This window comes from Arvicola amphibius, chromosome 2 (genome assembly GCF_903992535.2).
Source record: "Arvicola amphibius chromosome 2, mArvAmp1.2, whole genome shotgun sequence".
In the NCBI taxonomy this organism is placed as follows: domain Eukaryota; kingdom Metazoa; phylum Chordata; class Mammalia; order Rodentia; family Cricetidae; genus Arvicola; species Arvicola amphibius.
The window spans coordinates 127,231,414-127,246,198 of record NC_052048.2 but is presented as its reverse complement, the minus strand read 5'-3'; the positions used below and the strand labels follow the sequence as shown (position 1 = coordinate 127,246,198).

The following is a 14,785-nucleotide window of genomic DNA, read 5'->3' as shown; positions in this document are numbered from 1 at the left end:
ATCCACCTTGGTTTTTGAAATAGGGTCACTGAGCTCCAACCTTGCGGCCCCTGGGATAAGCCTCTACTTCCTGAGCACCGGGACCAAACGGGTCTGGACACCACTACTGCATGAGTTCTGGGGATAGAACTCGAGTCCTTATGATTTTAAGTGTTTACTGTCACACGGTTTTTAATGCAACCGTGTTGAGGATTTTGTTTTGTTTTTCGAGACAGGGTTTCTCTATGTAGCCCTGGCTGGCTGTCCTGAGTCCTGGAACTCACTCTGTAGAACAGGCTGGCTTCAAACAGAGATCTGCTTGCCTATGCCTCCTGAGTGCTGGGATTAAAGCTGTGCACCACCACCTCCAGGCCTACTGTGTCATCTTTTAATCCTACAGTTTCTTCATTTTGAAAACAGGAATATTTGCGTAATACCAAAAGCCTACCCTCTCCCCTGGCGACCCGTCCCGCAACCGCAACCCTCCAATCTCTTGAACAAGCCAAGGTAGCCGGAAGGGGCGGGACCTTGGACGCACGCGCAGTTCCGCCCCCACCGCCGCCAACCAATCGGCCTCTGATGGCCTGCCCCTTCCGCTCCGGTAAAGCGAACCCCCAGAGCGTCTTCCGGCGGGAGCTGTACGGCTCCTTACCATGGTGAGTTGGCTGTGGGGTGTGCGGGTTCGGTGCGGGGTGCTTCCCCCTGCTTCCTCGCCGGAGCGTCCCGCTGTGCCGCCGCGGCTCGGAACCGCGTCGTCGGGGCTGCGCCGGGCAGGGAGGAGTGGCTGCTCACACATGGGTCCCCAGAGCGCTGGTCCTCAAGGGTTCCTGCCGGTGCTTCTACAGCTGGGATCCGAGATTCTCCTGGTGTTCAAATAAACATCTGTCTGGAAACAAGTCCACATAACGACTAGAGTAGCGATGCGCGGACGGGTGTTCACTCGTTTGCTGCATTTGAGTGTTTAAATAGCTTGGCACTGCAACCTCCATAGGCACCGGCGGCTACAAAAAGGGTTATTGCGGCAGCTAGTGAAGATTCTAGTATCCGCTGTGGTTCTTGGGGTGTCGTGCTTTCCCTAAAAATGATTAAGTTCTTTGGGGGTGTGGTGTTCGAGACAGGATTTCTCTGTGTAACAGTTCTAGCTGTTCCGGAAGTCGTTTTGTAGACCAGGGTGGCCTCGAACGCACAGAGATACGCCTGCCTCTGCCTCCCGAGTGCTGGGGTTGAAGGCCTGTGCCACCATCGCCAAGCGTTAGTTCTTAAGTTAAGCTGAGTGTAGTGACACATGCCTGTGACCTACAACTCAGGAAGCTGAGGCAAGAGGATTGAGATTTGAAGGCTATCCTGGGTTACATAGTCACCCTACCTTGGGGGGAAAAAATCTTAAAAACAGACAACAAAATCCAGAAGTCAAACCTGAATCTCTCAATTGAAGCGAGTAGATGGTTGTGTTTTTAGACATCGGAATGCTAGCTGCCCTTTCAAATGGTCACAAAAACTCATCGATCCCTTCTTGGTAGTTTATGTATGACAGTGGCACAATTTTGCTCTCTTACGGTTTACCACCGTAAAGTTTTCTTATTTGGATATTAAATTATATTAAAATATCCTTTCAAATTATATTCTTGAAAATTTAATGAAGATCCTTTAAAGAATTTGTTATTTTAAGTTGTTTGGGCTTGTGTTAATACATTAGTGCAGAAGTCGGAGGAAGCCAGAGACATTAGATCCCCCAGGGATCACAGGAATGGAGTTACAGGCAGTTGAGATTGGATGTGGGTGCTAGGAATCAAACTTGGGTCCTCTGGAATAACAGTTAGTGTTGTTACGTACTGAGTCATCTCTCCAGTCTCAAGATTTTTTTTTTAATTTTGTGTATGGATGTTGTGTATTCATGTATGTTGGTGCCCTGGGAGCCCAGAAGGTGTTGAAGCTCCTGGAACTGGAGTTAGAGACAAATGTGAGTGCCTTGTGGGCGCAGGGAACAGAACCCCTGTCCTCAGTAAGAGTGCTGAGTGCGCTTAGCTTCTGAGTCATAGTTCTAGCCCCTGTTGTTTTTTTAAAAATCTTACATAATATTTCCATAAAATCTCAGTAATCCTTTGCATACAGAAAATGGGTAAAATTTTGTCCTCTGTGGGGAGTGACAGTGACCAGATAGCCTTTAGTCTTTCTGGCTTCTTCTTCTTTTTTTTTTTTTTAATATATACAACATCCATATTCTTGCAACAGTGAACAGCTTGCAGACTTTGTTGTAGGAACCTACTTTGCATGTGCTCTTCTATCTTCCTGGATTCTCCATCTCCTACTCCCATCCTTTCCTGTATAACCTTACCTGCTCTACACTCTGTGTATGAGTTTACGTATGTGTGGAGGGCAGGGGTCCATGTCAGTTCTGGGGATTGAACTCGCAGCCTCAAGCACTTAAGGCACGAAATCTACCACTGAGCTACAGCCCTAGGGATCTTAGTATTTCTGCCATCCTGGTCCTGAGATTACAGGCTCTTTCAGGATGCTGCGGCTCTAACAAAGTCCTCACAGAGACCTGCCGGTCTCTGCCTCCTGAGTGCCGAATTTAGAGGTGTGCACCACCACTGCCCAGCCAGGAAGTGGTTTTATGACTTGCATGTTCTAATGAAGAAAATGCTCTGTGTAAGAATATAGTACTTTCTTAGAAAATGTGGAGAAAGTATAACTATCAGCATTAGTAAAGTTACAAAGACTAACTTCTGATACAAGGTACCAGGATGAGGATTGTCATATAATAACTGCAAAAGGAAGAGCATAAAAGCACTATAGTTTGGAATAATCTAAGAAGACTGCATATCAATGATGAAGCATGAAACAGTCCTTTGTAGCTTCCTCAGACAGTTTCTCCCTTTCTTATGTATTCCGTGTTTGCATATGTTGTGTGTATGTGGATGATTGTGGAGGACAGAGGTCAGTATTGAGTATCTTCATTGACTCTCCACCTTATTGTGTGTATGTGATATGTATACTTGTTCGTGTGTGTGTGTGTGTGTTTGTATGTGAGCCGGAGCTTGACATTGGTATCTTCCGCTGTCACCCTTCACCTACTTACTTACTTGTTTGTTTGTTTATTACTTACTTTGAGACAGGGACTCGCTGTGTTTGCCTCAAGCTCAGAGATCCTCCTGCCTTTCTGTCTTGCTAGTGCTGGGATTAAAGGCATGGACTGCTGTGCGTGCCTTCACATTTTGGGGGACATGAGTTCATTGACCCAGCTATTCTTGCTTACCAAAGAGCTCCAAGTAGGATTGGAGAGATGGTTTGATGATTAAGAATGCAGTTGCTCTTCCAAAGGACCCAGGTTCAATTCTCAGCACTGACGTGGTGGCTCATATCCACCTATAAATCTAGTTTCAGGGGATCCAGCTCCCTCTTTTGGCCTCCGTGGGTAACAGACACATATGTGGGACACAGATACATTTGTTGGCAAAGCACTCATACACTTAAAAAATAATAAAATGTTCAATTTTTAAAAAATTCCAACTGGGCATAGGGGGGATGCATGCGTTTGATTCCAGCATTTGGGAGCCAAAGGCAGGCAGAAGCTCTGTAAGTTCATCAAGTGAATCCCTGTGAGCCAGTCTGGTCTTTATAGTGAGTTCCAGGCAGTCAGAGCTACATGAGAAACCTTGTCTCAAAAATAAACAGCCTGGTGGTGGTGCATGCCTTTAACCAATCCCAGCACTCGGGAGGCAGAGGCAGGTAGATCTCTGTGAGTTCGAGGCCAGCCTGGTCTATAAGAGCTAGTTCCAGGACAGGTTCCAAAGCTACAGAGAAACCCTGTCTTGAAAAACCAAAAAATAGATAAACAAGTAAACAAGCAAACAAATGTAAAGAAGAACTCCAAGGATCTCACCTCTCTCTGTCTCTTCCTCCCCAGTACTGGGGGTGTAGTTAAGTCACACTTGGCACTTACATGGATTCTAGGATCCAAACCAGACACTCTGCTTATTTGGCAACAAGCACTTTATCAACTGAGCCAGCAGTGTCACATCTCCGCAATATCAGATGGCACCAGAAGTGACCCTAACCTAGCAAAATAATTAAAGTTCATGGGATGAACTGGGGACTGGAGAGATGAATGGCCCAGTGCTTAAAAGCGCTTTCTGTTTACATCCTGGAACGCCATTCTGAGAACCTGCTGCCTCCCGGCTTCCACAGGTGTCCACACACGGGTGGCACACATTTAAACAGATACGCACATATACATAAGTTTGTTTGGGTTTTTTTGTTTCTGGTTTTTGTTATTTTCTTTTTCTTTTGTTTTTTTGGGACGGGTTTTTCTGTGCAACAGCCCTGGATGTCCTGAAACATGCTTTTGTAGAGCAGGCTGGCCTTGAACTCACAGAAATCCTGCTTCTGCCTCTTGTGTGCTGGGATTAAAGGCATGTGCCACCACTGCTCGGCTGTATACACATAAATTTTTAAAAGATTTTTTTTATAATGATCTGAGACTAAATAGATATCCAAGAATCACACTTCTTTGGGCTTTTGGTTTTGGTGTTCGAGACATGGTCTTCTACATAGCTGGCTATGCTGGAACTCGGTGTGGAGGCCAGGCTGGCCTTCAGCACAGGAAGATCCTCCTGCCATCACCCCCCCAGTGCTGGGAGTCATGGTGTGCCTCACTACCCCTGGCTTAAGGATCACACTGTTAAACAGCATTTTGAAAAGGTTTCCTTGTATACATCCATTGAGCTGGGTTACATTTCACACAAAAAGATTTGTAGTGAGAATTGTCCATGATCCCTCTCTCCCTTCTGTTTCCTCTCCCTTCCCCATTCCAAGTCCCTTTGCTCCACTAGACAGTGTGATGAAGCAACATTTATTTTGGGGTAAAATATTCCATACATTGTTTTTTTTTTTTTTTTTTTTTTTGAGACAGGGTTTCTCTGTGTAGCTTTGGGTGTCCTGGAACTGGTTCTGTAGACCAGACTGGCCTTAAATTCAGAACTTTGCCTGCCTCTGCCTCCCAAGTGTGGGTTAGAGACGTGTGCCACCACTGTAGTGTGGGTTAGAGACGTGCGCCACCACTGTAGTGTGGGTTAGAGACGTGCGCCACCACTGTAGTGTGGGTTAGAGACGTGCGCCACCACTGTAGTGTGGGTTAGAGACGTGCGCCACCACTGTAGTGTGGGTTAGAGACGTGCGCCACCGCTGTCTGGCGTCTTTTCTCCTGACTTTGTTTCCTGGTGCTGGTGTTTTTGTCACGTACCCTAGGCCAGTGGTTTTCAACCCGTGGGTCGCAACTCCTTTGGGATTCGAATGACCCTTCCTCAGAGTTTGCCTAAGACCATCTTGCTTATTAGATACTTCATTATGATTCATAACAGTTAACAAAATTACTCTAATGAAGTAGCAACAAAATAATTTTATGATTGGGTGTTGTTGGAGCCACTTGTTTCCCGAAATAATCACACAGAAGCTATATTATTTAGTCACTTAAGCATATTTTTGGCTTACTCTTAAATCTTAAATTAACCCATTTCTATTAGTTTATTTTTTACTATAAGGCTCGTGGCCTACCGGCAAGGTTCCAGCTCACAGCTCACATCTTTTCCGTCTGGCAGCTACATGGCATCTCTCGACTCCGCCTTCTTTCTCCAGCATTCAGTTTATTTTTCCCACCTAGCTCTGTTCTGCCCTATCACAGGTCAATGTAAATTCTTTATTCGTTAACCATTAAAAGCAACACATATACAGAAGGACTTACTACATCAGTTGGGGTCAGCACAACATGAGGAACGGAACTGCATTAAAGGGGTCTCAACATTAGGAAGGTTGAGAACCATTGCCCTAGGCTCTCCTCAAATTTGGTGTGCTGTAATTGCTAGTGTGTGCTGACCTCCTGAATTGGTACACAATTCTTTAAGAAAATGTATTTCACTCCAGATAAAAAATAGTCTATTAAAAAACAAAACAAAACAAAAAAACAGGGCCAGGATCTTTTGGCGGTATCAGTATTTGACTCAGACTTCAGTGAAGTAGAAATGTAGGATGGTTGTTATATCCACCCTCTCTTTAGTGTTTAAAAAAGTACTTAGTTAAAACCAAAAATATTTAGCTGGGTGGTAGATGTGCACGCCTTTAATCCCAGCACTTGGGAGGCAGAGGTCTTAAGTTTGAGACCACACTGGTCTACAATGTGAGTTCCAGGACAGCCAGGGTTGCACAGGGAAACCCTCTATCTCCAGAACTAAACATGCCTACATCTGAATTCCTAATTAGCTACTGACGAGCTTGGAGACTTTGGAGAACTTAGCAAAAATGGTTTGTTTCTCATATGGTTATTTGAGTATTAATTCAATAAATGCGTGTAAGTTGTATAGAGGACGTGCTTGGGATGTGGAACACTCAACAAGTGCTAGTCTGCTATCAAATCACAGGGTCTTTGAAGATTAGTAGATATTCAAGTCTGATTTGTGTTTTTTATGTTTGTCTTAAAGGGGACAATTCATCTCTTTCGAAAGCCGCAGAGATCTTTTCTTGGAAAGTTACTACAGGAATTTAGACTTGTAGCAGCTGACCGCAGGGTAAGTCCTTCTTCTACCATGGTTTGAGTGTTGCAAAGCCATATGTGGAGGTCAGAGAACAACTTGGGAATCACTTTTCTTTTGCTCCCACGTGAGTCCCAGGGATCAAACTCCAGTCCTCGGACTTGGCAACAATCCCTTTACCCTTTGAGCCATCTTGCTGGCCCAGTAATTGACAGTTTCTAAACCAGTTGTGTCTGTGTTAATCTGTGTCACCAAAATCACCACTCTTCCTCATTTCCATCTTTCTTGACCTATTTGCCATAGTTGACAAGAATTGGTCACTTCTCCTTAAATACAGCATTATATACATTCCGGAAGTCATGGGCTTTCTTCTACTGACGATCCTATCATCGTTCAGTTGTTCTCATCCCTGTTCCTACTTCTGCACCTGGGAGTGGGAGCTCCCGCCTCGAAGATTTCACACATCTGCAGTTGTCTTTACACCCTGTGAATGGATGGCCCCGTATCTAAATCTCAAGCCCTAACCTCTCTCCCACCTCCTTCTTTATGGAACTTGGACTCTTCAGTGTCCCACTGGGTGGCTCATGGGCATTTCAGTCATGGCGTGGTCAAAACGGGACCTTCTTCCTCAGTCAGCTGCATGTTCACTGGACAGTCTTGCAGGTTAACTGTTAAAGTTTTCATCATCTTCATCCTTGTTTAGTCCCTCGCTCCTCGCATGGGAGTTTCCAGCAGGTGGGACAGCTCTGTCTTTCGTGTGGCGCTCAGATCTGACCCTTGGCACAGCCTCTCACCACTGTCGCCCCGTGGAGTTGCCGGAATGCTCTTTGGCTTTCTTTAGGCAGAGAGGGGTTGAGAGGCCCACTATGTAGCTTAGGCTAGCCTCAGACTTGTTGGAATCACAAGTGTACCCCAACATGCCTAGAAGAATGCTCTTTGGGGAACGTGAGACAAACGCATTTTTTGGCATTCAGGATGTCACGTGCTGTCTCCTCAGACCCCTCTTGTGGACTCAGATCCTGTTTTCTGTCACTGTGCTGCAAGGCCTTTCTGATGAGCCTGTCTGGAACAGACCCTCCCACACCTTCCCCCCATTACTATTTCTCAGCCCACTTTTTTTTAAAAAACAGGTCTTCTCTGTGTAGCCTCGGCCATCCTGGAACTTCACTCTGTGTAGCAGGCTGGGCTTGAACACTGATCCGACTGCTGCTGCCTTTTTTATTTGCTTCCTAGCACTTCTGCCATTAACCGAAATCCTTGTTTATTTCCACTCTGCCCACATTGTAAGGCTGTGTTGGTCTCTGCTGTACTCACATGCCTAAAATAATGCCTAGCACAGATACTTGTAATAAATAACTTGATTCAGAAAGTTATCTTTAATTTTTACTTGTTTGTTTGGTTTTGGTTTTCGAAACAGGGTTTCCCTGACTGTCCTGTAACTCACTCTGTACACCAGGCTGGCCTTGAACTCATGGAGATCCACCTGCCTCTGCCTCCCCAGTGCTGGGGTTAAGGGCGTCCGCCGCCACCACCCAGCTTAATTTTCCTTCCTTGTTGGGTTGTTTCTGACAGGCTTTGGCTCTGTTGCCTGGTCCTCCTGGTAACTTGCCTGATGATGATTTTGGCAGATGTAGAGAATGGGACACACTTTTTAGAAGAAGTTGGGTTTATTACGCGCTTTTTCTCAGTGTGAGTTAGGCAGCTTGAACGGATCTGTGAACTCTGTCAACACTGTGTGAATGGGCGTGCTTTTCCTTCCCGCAGTCCTGGAAGATCCTTCTCTTCGGTGCGGTCAACGTGCTGTGCACGGGCTTCCTGCTCATGTGGTGCAGCTCCACCAACAGCATAGGTATGTGGCCCTTCGGGTTTATCAGCTTCGCTTTTGCTTCTGATTTTAAATAAAGGTATATGTGCTGGCTAGTTGTGTCAGCTCGACACAAGCTGGAGTCATCTGAGAGGAGGGAACCTCAGTGAGGAAAATGGCTCCATGAGGCTGGTCTGTAGGCAAACCAGTACAGCGTTTTCTCAGTTAGTGCTGCGTGGAGGAGGGCACAGCCCACTGTAGATGGTGTCACTCTGACTTGGTGCTCCTGGCTTCTATGGAAAGCAGCGTAATAGAATCATTTGGTTCACGCCTTTAATCCCAGCACTCTGGAGGCAGCAGCAGGTGGATCTCTGAGTTCGAGGCCAGCCTGGTCTACAGAGTGAATTGCAGGACAGCCAAGGCTGCATAGAGACACCTTGTCTCTAAGGGGGAAAAAGTCAAGTTTTAGGGGCTGGAGATGACTCAGTGGTTGAGAGTACTGGTTGCTCTTCCAGAGGATCTGGGTTCAATTCCTAGTACCCATGTGGCAACTAACAACGGTTTGTTAGTAATTTCATATCTAAGAAATCCAATGTCCTTTTCTGAAGGACTGCAGGCACGTGTGTTGTGTGTATTCATGCATGCAACGAAAACATCCACACAAATAAAATAAAAATAAGTAAATCTTAAAAAATAAAGCAAGAAAACAAGTTGAGCAAACTATGATGAGCAAGGCAGAAAACAGCACTCCTCCATGGCCTCCATGCCATCAGCTCCTGTCTCCAGGTTCCTGCCCCATGTGTGTTCATGCCTTGTCTTCCCTCGGTGGACTGTGGTTTAGGATATGTAAACCAAATAAACCCTTTCCTTCCCAAGTTGCTTTTGGTTATGTTATTTTATCACAGCAATGATAACCCTAAGACAGGGGACTGGAGAGATGGCTCAGAGTTTAAGAGCACTGGCTGCTCTTTCAGAGGACCCAGGTTCAATTCCCAGCACCCACATGATAGTTCATAATCATCTATACTGAGATTCTGTCTTCTTCTGGCTTGCAGGCAGAACACTCTAGACATAATAAATAAATCTTTAAAAAATATAACCCTAAGGCAGTGTATTTTCCTTTATATAGGATGTGTTTTCCTTGAATGTGTGTAGCTCAAATGATTTAAAAATTTAAAATTTAAAAATTTCTGGCTTGTTTACTTACTTTTAATTATTTATTTATTTGTTCATTTATTGATTGTGTGCTTTGGTGATTTCCTGCAAGTGTATTTGAATGAAGGTGTCAGATCCCCTGGAACTGGACTTAGAGACAGTTGTGAACTGCCATATGGGTGCTGGGAATTGAACCTAGGTCCTTTGGAAGACCAGCCATTGCTCTTAGCCACTGAGCCATCTCTCTTACCCTCGATTGCTTGCTTTTTAAAACAAATAGTATTAAGTGGGGTTTTTTTTTTGCTTTTTTGCTTTTTTTTTTTTTTTTTTTTTTTTTTTTTTTTTTTTTTTGGTTTTTCGAAACAGGGTGTCTCTGTAGCTTTGGAGCCCATCCTGGAACTAGCTCTTGTAGACCATGCTGGCCTCGAACTCACAGAGATCCACCTGCCTCTGCCTCCCGAGTGCTGGGATTAAAGGCATGCACCACCGCCGCCCGGCAAGTTGATTTATTTTATTTGTGAAGTGGGAGACGTGTGGAGATCAGAGTATGGAAATTACTTCTCTCTGTTCACTATTTGGACCAGGGATCAAACCCAGGTGTGTCAAGCTTAGTGTAGCAAGGACTTGGGCCTGTTCAACCATCTTGCTGGCCCTGCATTGATTTTTACAAGAATATATTTAAACATCCCTCTGAACAGTAGAGTTTAGTTATTTGATTGGACATTACTTTTTCTTTCTTTAGGTTTGTTTGTTTTGTTTTTTAACTAGAATCTCATGTAGCCCGGGGTGGTCTTAGACTCACTATACAGCGAACATTACCTTGAATATCTGCCCCTCCCTCTACTTCTCCAGTATTGGGGTTATAGGCATTTGCCATCATTCTTGCTTTTATGCATGGATTGAACCCAGTGCTTTTTATATTGCAGGCAAGTCCTTTATCTTCTGAGCCACATCCCTAGCCTTGTTTTACATGACATTTTAAATGATCTGTAATTTAGTTATTGTTCTTTTTTAATTTATGTGCATGTATGTGTGAGGATGTCAGATCTTGGAGTTACAGACAGTTGCGAGCTGCCATGTGGGTGCTGGGTATTGAACTCTGGGTGAGCGAGCGGTCAGTGTGCTTACCCACTGAACCATCTCTCCATTCTCATGATCTGTAATTTAAAAACAAAAATACGAAACAAGAGAAAAATCCTCTGTGGACGAACAGCCCCCGTCAACAGTCTTCCAAGCCACACAGCTCTTTAGTGTGTTCTGTTGGAACTTTAACTTGTACAGTTTATAAGTAAGATTTTTAAAGCTTGGTAGTTATTCCGTCAGAGAGAACGTCTGTCTTTCTTCTCGCACCTTGACGTCTGAGCAGGATGAGAGGATGTGAGTGCAGCCCAGTGACAGCGCGCCTGCCCAGCGTCTCTGCGCCAGGGCTCTGGGTTCAGTCTCCACAGTGACAGCGCGCGCGCCTGCCCAGCGTCTCTGCGCCAGGGCTCTGGGTTCAGTCTCCACAGTGACAGCGCGCCTGCCCAGCGTCTCTGCGCCAGGGCTCTGGGTTCAGTCTCCACAGTGACAGCGCGCGCGCCTGCCCAGCGTCTCTGCGCCAGGGCTCTGGGTTCAGTCTCCACAGTGACAGCGCGCCTGCCCAGCGTCTCTGCGCCAGGGCTGTGGGTTCAGTCTCCACAGTGACAGCGCGCCTGCCCAGCGTCTCTGCGCCAGGGCTCTGGGTTCAGTCTCCACAGTGACAGCGCGCCTGCCCAGCGTCTCTGCGCCAGGGCTGTGGGTTCAGTCTCCAACTCTAGAGAGGGAGAGACGGAGAGAGAGGAGAAAGGGGAGGAAAGAGGCTGCTCGATTTATGGATTTAATACATAAATCTGAAATAAGATAAGAACAAAAACTAGTACTCAGATGCCAGAAGCAGGCACAAGAATGCCCTTAGGGTTTCAGCCTTTGGCAGCTTAATTTTTCCTGGTATAGAGGTGTTACTTAAGTTTACACTGCTTTGACTGTATGTGTTAATCATATTTAGTATAAAATTGCAAATGTATAAAATTGATCAGAAACTCTAAATTCCTTTGGTATTTTGTTATCTTAAAAATGGATTAGGAGGGGCTAGAAAGGTGGCTTAGTGTTTAAGAGCACAGGCTGCTCTTATGAAGGACCTGTGTTGATTCCCAGCACCTACATGGTGGTTCACAACCACTATGACTCTAGTTCCAGGGGATTCTGTGCCCTCGTCTGACCTCTGTGGGTGCTGTACAGGTGTAGTGTACACCTACACCTGCAGGCAAAAACATTTATATACATAAAATAAAGATTAAAAATAAATATTTTTTAAAATTGTCTCCAACACCCCCCCCCCCAAAAAAGGAACTGGAGAGATGGCTCAGTGGTTAAGAATGCTTGCCAGGGGTTGGAGAGATGGCTCAGTGGTTAAGAGCACTGGCTGTTCTTCCAGAGGTCCTGAGTTCAATTCCCAGCACCCACATGGCAACTCAAAACTGTCTGCAACCTTCATACCAATGCACATAAAATAAATTTAAAAAAAATGATTGTCAGTCTTGTGGAGGACCTGAGTTCAGTTCTCAGTACCCATATCAACCATCTGTACCTCTGCTTCTAGGGGTTCAGCACCCCACACCCACATCTAAAGATGACGGTAATGAAGGTGGATTAAGCAGCATGTTAATGCGTCTGTCTGTTGTTTTGCAGCTTTAACTGCTTATACTTACCTCACCATTTTTGATCTTTTTAGGTAAGTTTTTAAATATCCTTTAAATTTTAGAGACAACAAGCAAGAATTTATTACACTGATTTATTTACTAACCTCTCTTTGCTTAAAGGAAAGTAACTAGCTAAATAAGTAGATTTATCATAGACATGGACAACACAAATGGCAGCACCCAGTGGTGTAACAAGAAAATATTGCCCCTTATAACAACAGAAAGTGAGTACCCGGCATAAACTTAGGATGTACACACACTGAAGATAACAGGAGCCGGGGGTGGTGCGCACACCTCTAGTCCCAGCACTCGGGAGGCAGAGGCAGGCAGATCTCTATGAGGTTGAGGCCAGCCTGGTCTACAGAGTGAGCTCCAGCACAGAGAAGCCCTGTCTCAAAAACAACAACAGCAAAAAAAGAAAAAGAAAAAATCCAAAAACAAAAATAAAAATTACAAATCATGTACTTAAAATCACATACACACACACACACACACAAAAAAAAAAAAAAAAACAAAAAACCTGGGCACTGGCTTAGTAGTTAAGAGCCTGTATTCCTCTTCCAGAGGACCCAAGTTAGGTTCCCCTGGTACCACGTCAGGTGATTTACAATGGCCTGAACCAGCAGCTTCAGCAGGCTCTGGTGTCTTTGGTCATCTGTGCTCAAGTGCACACACAAATACACATTAATTATAAGAAAACGTTAAAATCACACAATTCTCCCAAATTTAGTTACCCTTGACAAACTTAATGTTTACAGTAGTCTCCCTTATCCATGGTTTTACCTACTGCAGTCTGAAAATCTAAGTGGAGAATCTAGAAATAAGCTATTTCTTCACAGGTTTTGCATTGCATGATATTCTGAGCAGCGTAGTGAACTCTGGCACTGTCCTGACTCACCCAGCCAGGGCATGAATCATCTCTGTGTGCACTTTGCACACACTGTAGACCTGCCTGTTAATCACTAGTGTCTGCCTTCTGTAGTGCTCAGGTAGCCCTGACACAAGGACACAATGCTACATCCACTCCATCCTGGCTAGTTTTATGTCAGCTAATACAAGCTAGAGTCATTTGGGAAGTGGGGCTCTCAGTTAAGAAAATGTCTCAGCCGGGCATTGGTGACTCATGCCTTTAATCCTAGCACTCAGGAAGCAAAAGCAGATGGATCTCTGTGAGTCTGAGGTCAGCCTGGTCTACAGAGCAAGTTTCTGTTTCGAAAAACAAAGAAAGGAAAAAAAAGAAAATACCTTTATAGGATTTGCCCATAGGCAAGTCTGTAACTCGTGATGTGGGAGGGTTCCACATTGGTAGTGCCACCCCTGGGCAGGTGGTTTGGAGGTTTATAAGAAAGCAGACTGAGCAAGCTCAGACCATGAAGAACCATCCAGTACGCCATACCCCTCCATGGCCTCTGTATCAGCTCCCGCCTCCAGGTTTCTCTGCCCTGCTTGAGTTCCGTCTTGACTTCCTTCAGGGCTGGACTGTGACCTGGGAGCTATGAGCCGAGATAAACCCTTTCCTCCCCTGGGTGTTTATGGCCACGGTGTCCTATCTCAGCAGTGGAAACCCTAACCATGCTCAGTGCCTGTGTCCTTTACCTCCCTCATCTCTCATGGACACTGTGGCAGCATGCACCATAAGAAGGAGGGGGAGAGGATAGCACGTTTTGAGTTGGGGGAGATGGCCCGGAGTCAGTAAGGAGCCTGCCACATAGATGGACTGTGGATTGAAGTTCTGTGTAGCTGACTAGTGTGATACAGTTTCTCTCAGTCTTCACTTTAACACTGCTGTCATCCAGAGAAGCATGTGTTAGGAGGATCGATAGGGTTAACTAGGAATTATAATTTGTTATTAACCTACTATGTATGAATAGTTCTCAACAACCAAGGGATTCTAAAGACTTAATTTTTTTTAATGTTAATTTATTTATTATGTATACAATATTCTGTCTGTGTGTATGTCTGCAGGCCAGAAGAGGGCACCAGACCTCATTACAGATGGTTGTGAGCCACCATGTGGTTGCCGGGAATTGAACTCAGAACCTTTGGAAGAGCAGGCAATGCTCTTAACCACTGAGCCATCTCTCCAGCCCTAAAGACTTAATTTGTTGGAAAACTAGAGAGAGGGTTCTGTGCTTGGTACTCTTGCTCTGGACCCAAGTACGCTGCTAGCAGTCACGTCAAGTGGCTCATAGCCACTTGTGTCCTCAGCTCCAGATCCAGCACCATCTTCTGGCCTCCACTGCACCTGCAGGCAAGTGTGTGTGTGTGTGTGTGTGTGTGTGTGTGTGTATTTTACACAGAGTAAAAGAAACCCTTATTGTAAACAACTACTTCATAGGCCAGCCTAGTCTACATAGGGAGTTCTAGGACAGACAGAGTTATACAGAGAAACCCTATCTCAAAAAAAAAAAAAAAAAAAACCAAAAGCCCCACTTCATTTGTCTATGCATGTCTTTCTGTCCCTCTTTCTAATGTTCTAATGCAAAGTTTGTTTTCCTTTAGTCTAATAACATGTTTGATAAGCTACTGGGTAATGATGAGGAAGCCTAGCCCTGTCTATTCATTTGGGTAAGTTCAGATCATTTTATTTTCTGCTAAGTTTT

At 45.0% G+C, this 14,785-nt stretch overlaps 1 protein-coding gene across 1 annotated transcript in view; it reads left to right on the top strand.

Moving 5' to 3' along the window:
- The first annotated feature begins 561 nt into the window (after positions 1-561).
- The window catches only part of Slc30a6 (solute carrier family 30 member 6), a 29,068-nt gene continuing 14,844 nt past the window's right edge, over positions 562-14,785 (top strand). Inside the window, exons 1-5 of the mRNA XM_038320256.2 lie at positions 562-635; positions 6,456-6,542; positions 8,271-8,355; positions 12,172-12,214; positions 14,685-14,750. Of these exons, the coding sequence (XP_038176184.1) occupies positions 633-635; positions 6,456-6,542; positions 8,271-8,355; positions 12,172-12,214; positions 14,685-14,750 (284 nt within the window). The 5' untranslated portion in view covers positions 562-632. The remainder of the gene's footprint in view (positions 636-6,455; positions 6,543-8,270; positions 8,356-12,171; positions 12,215-14,684; positions 14,751-14,785) is intronic.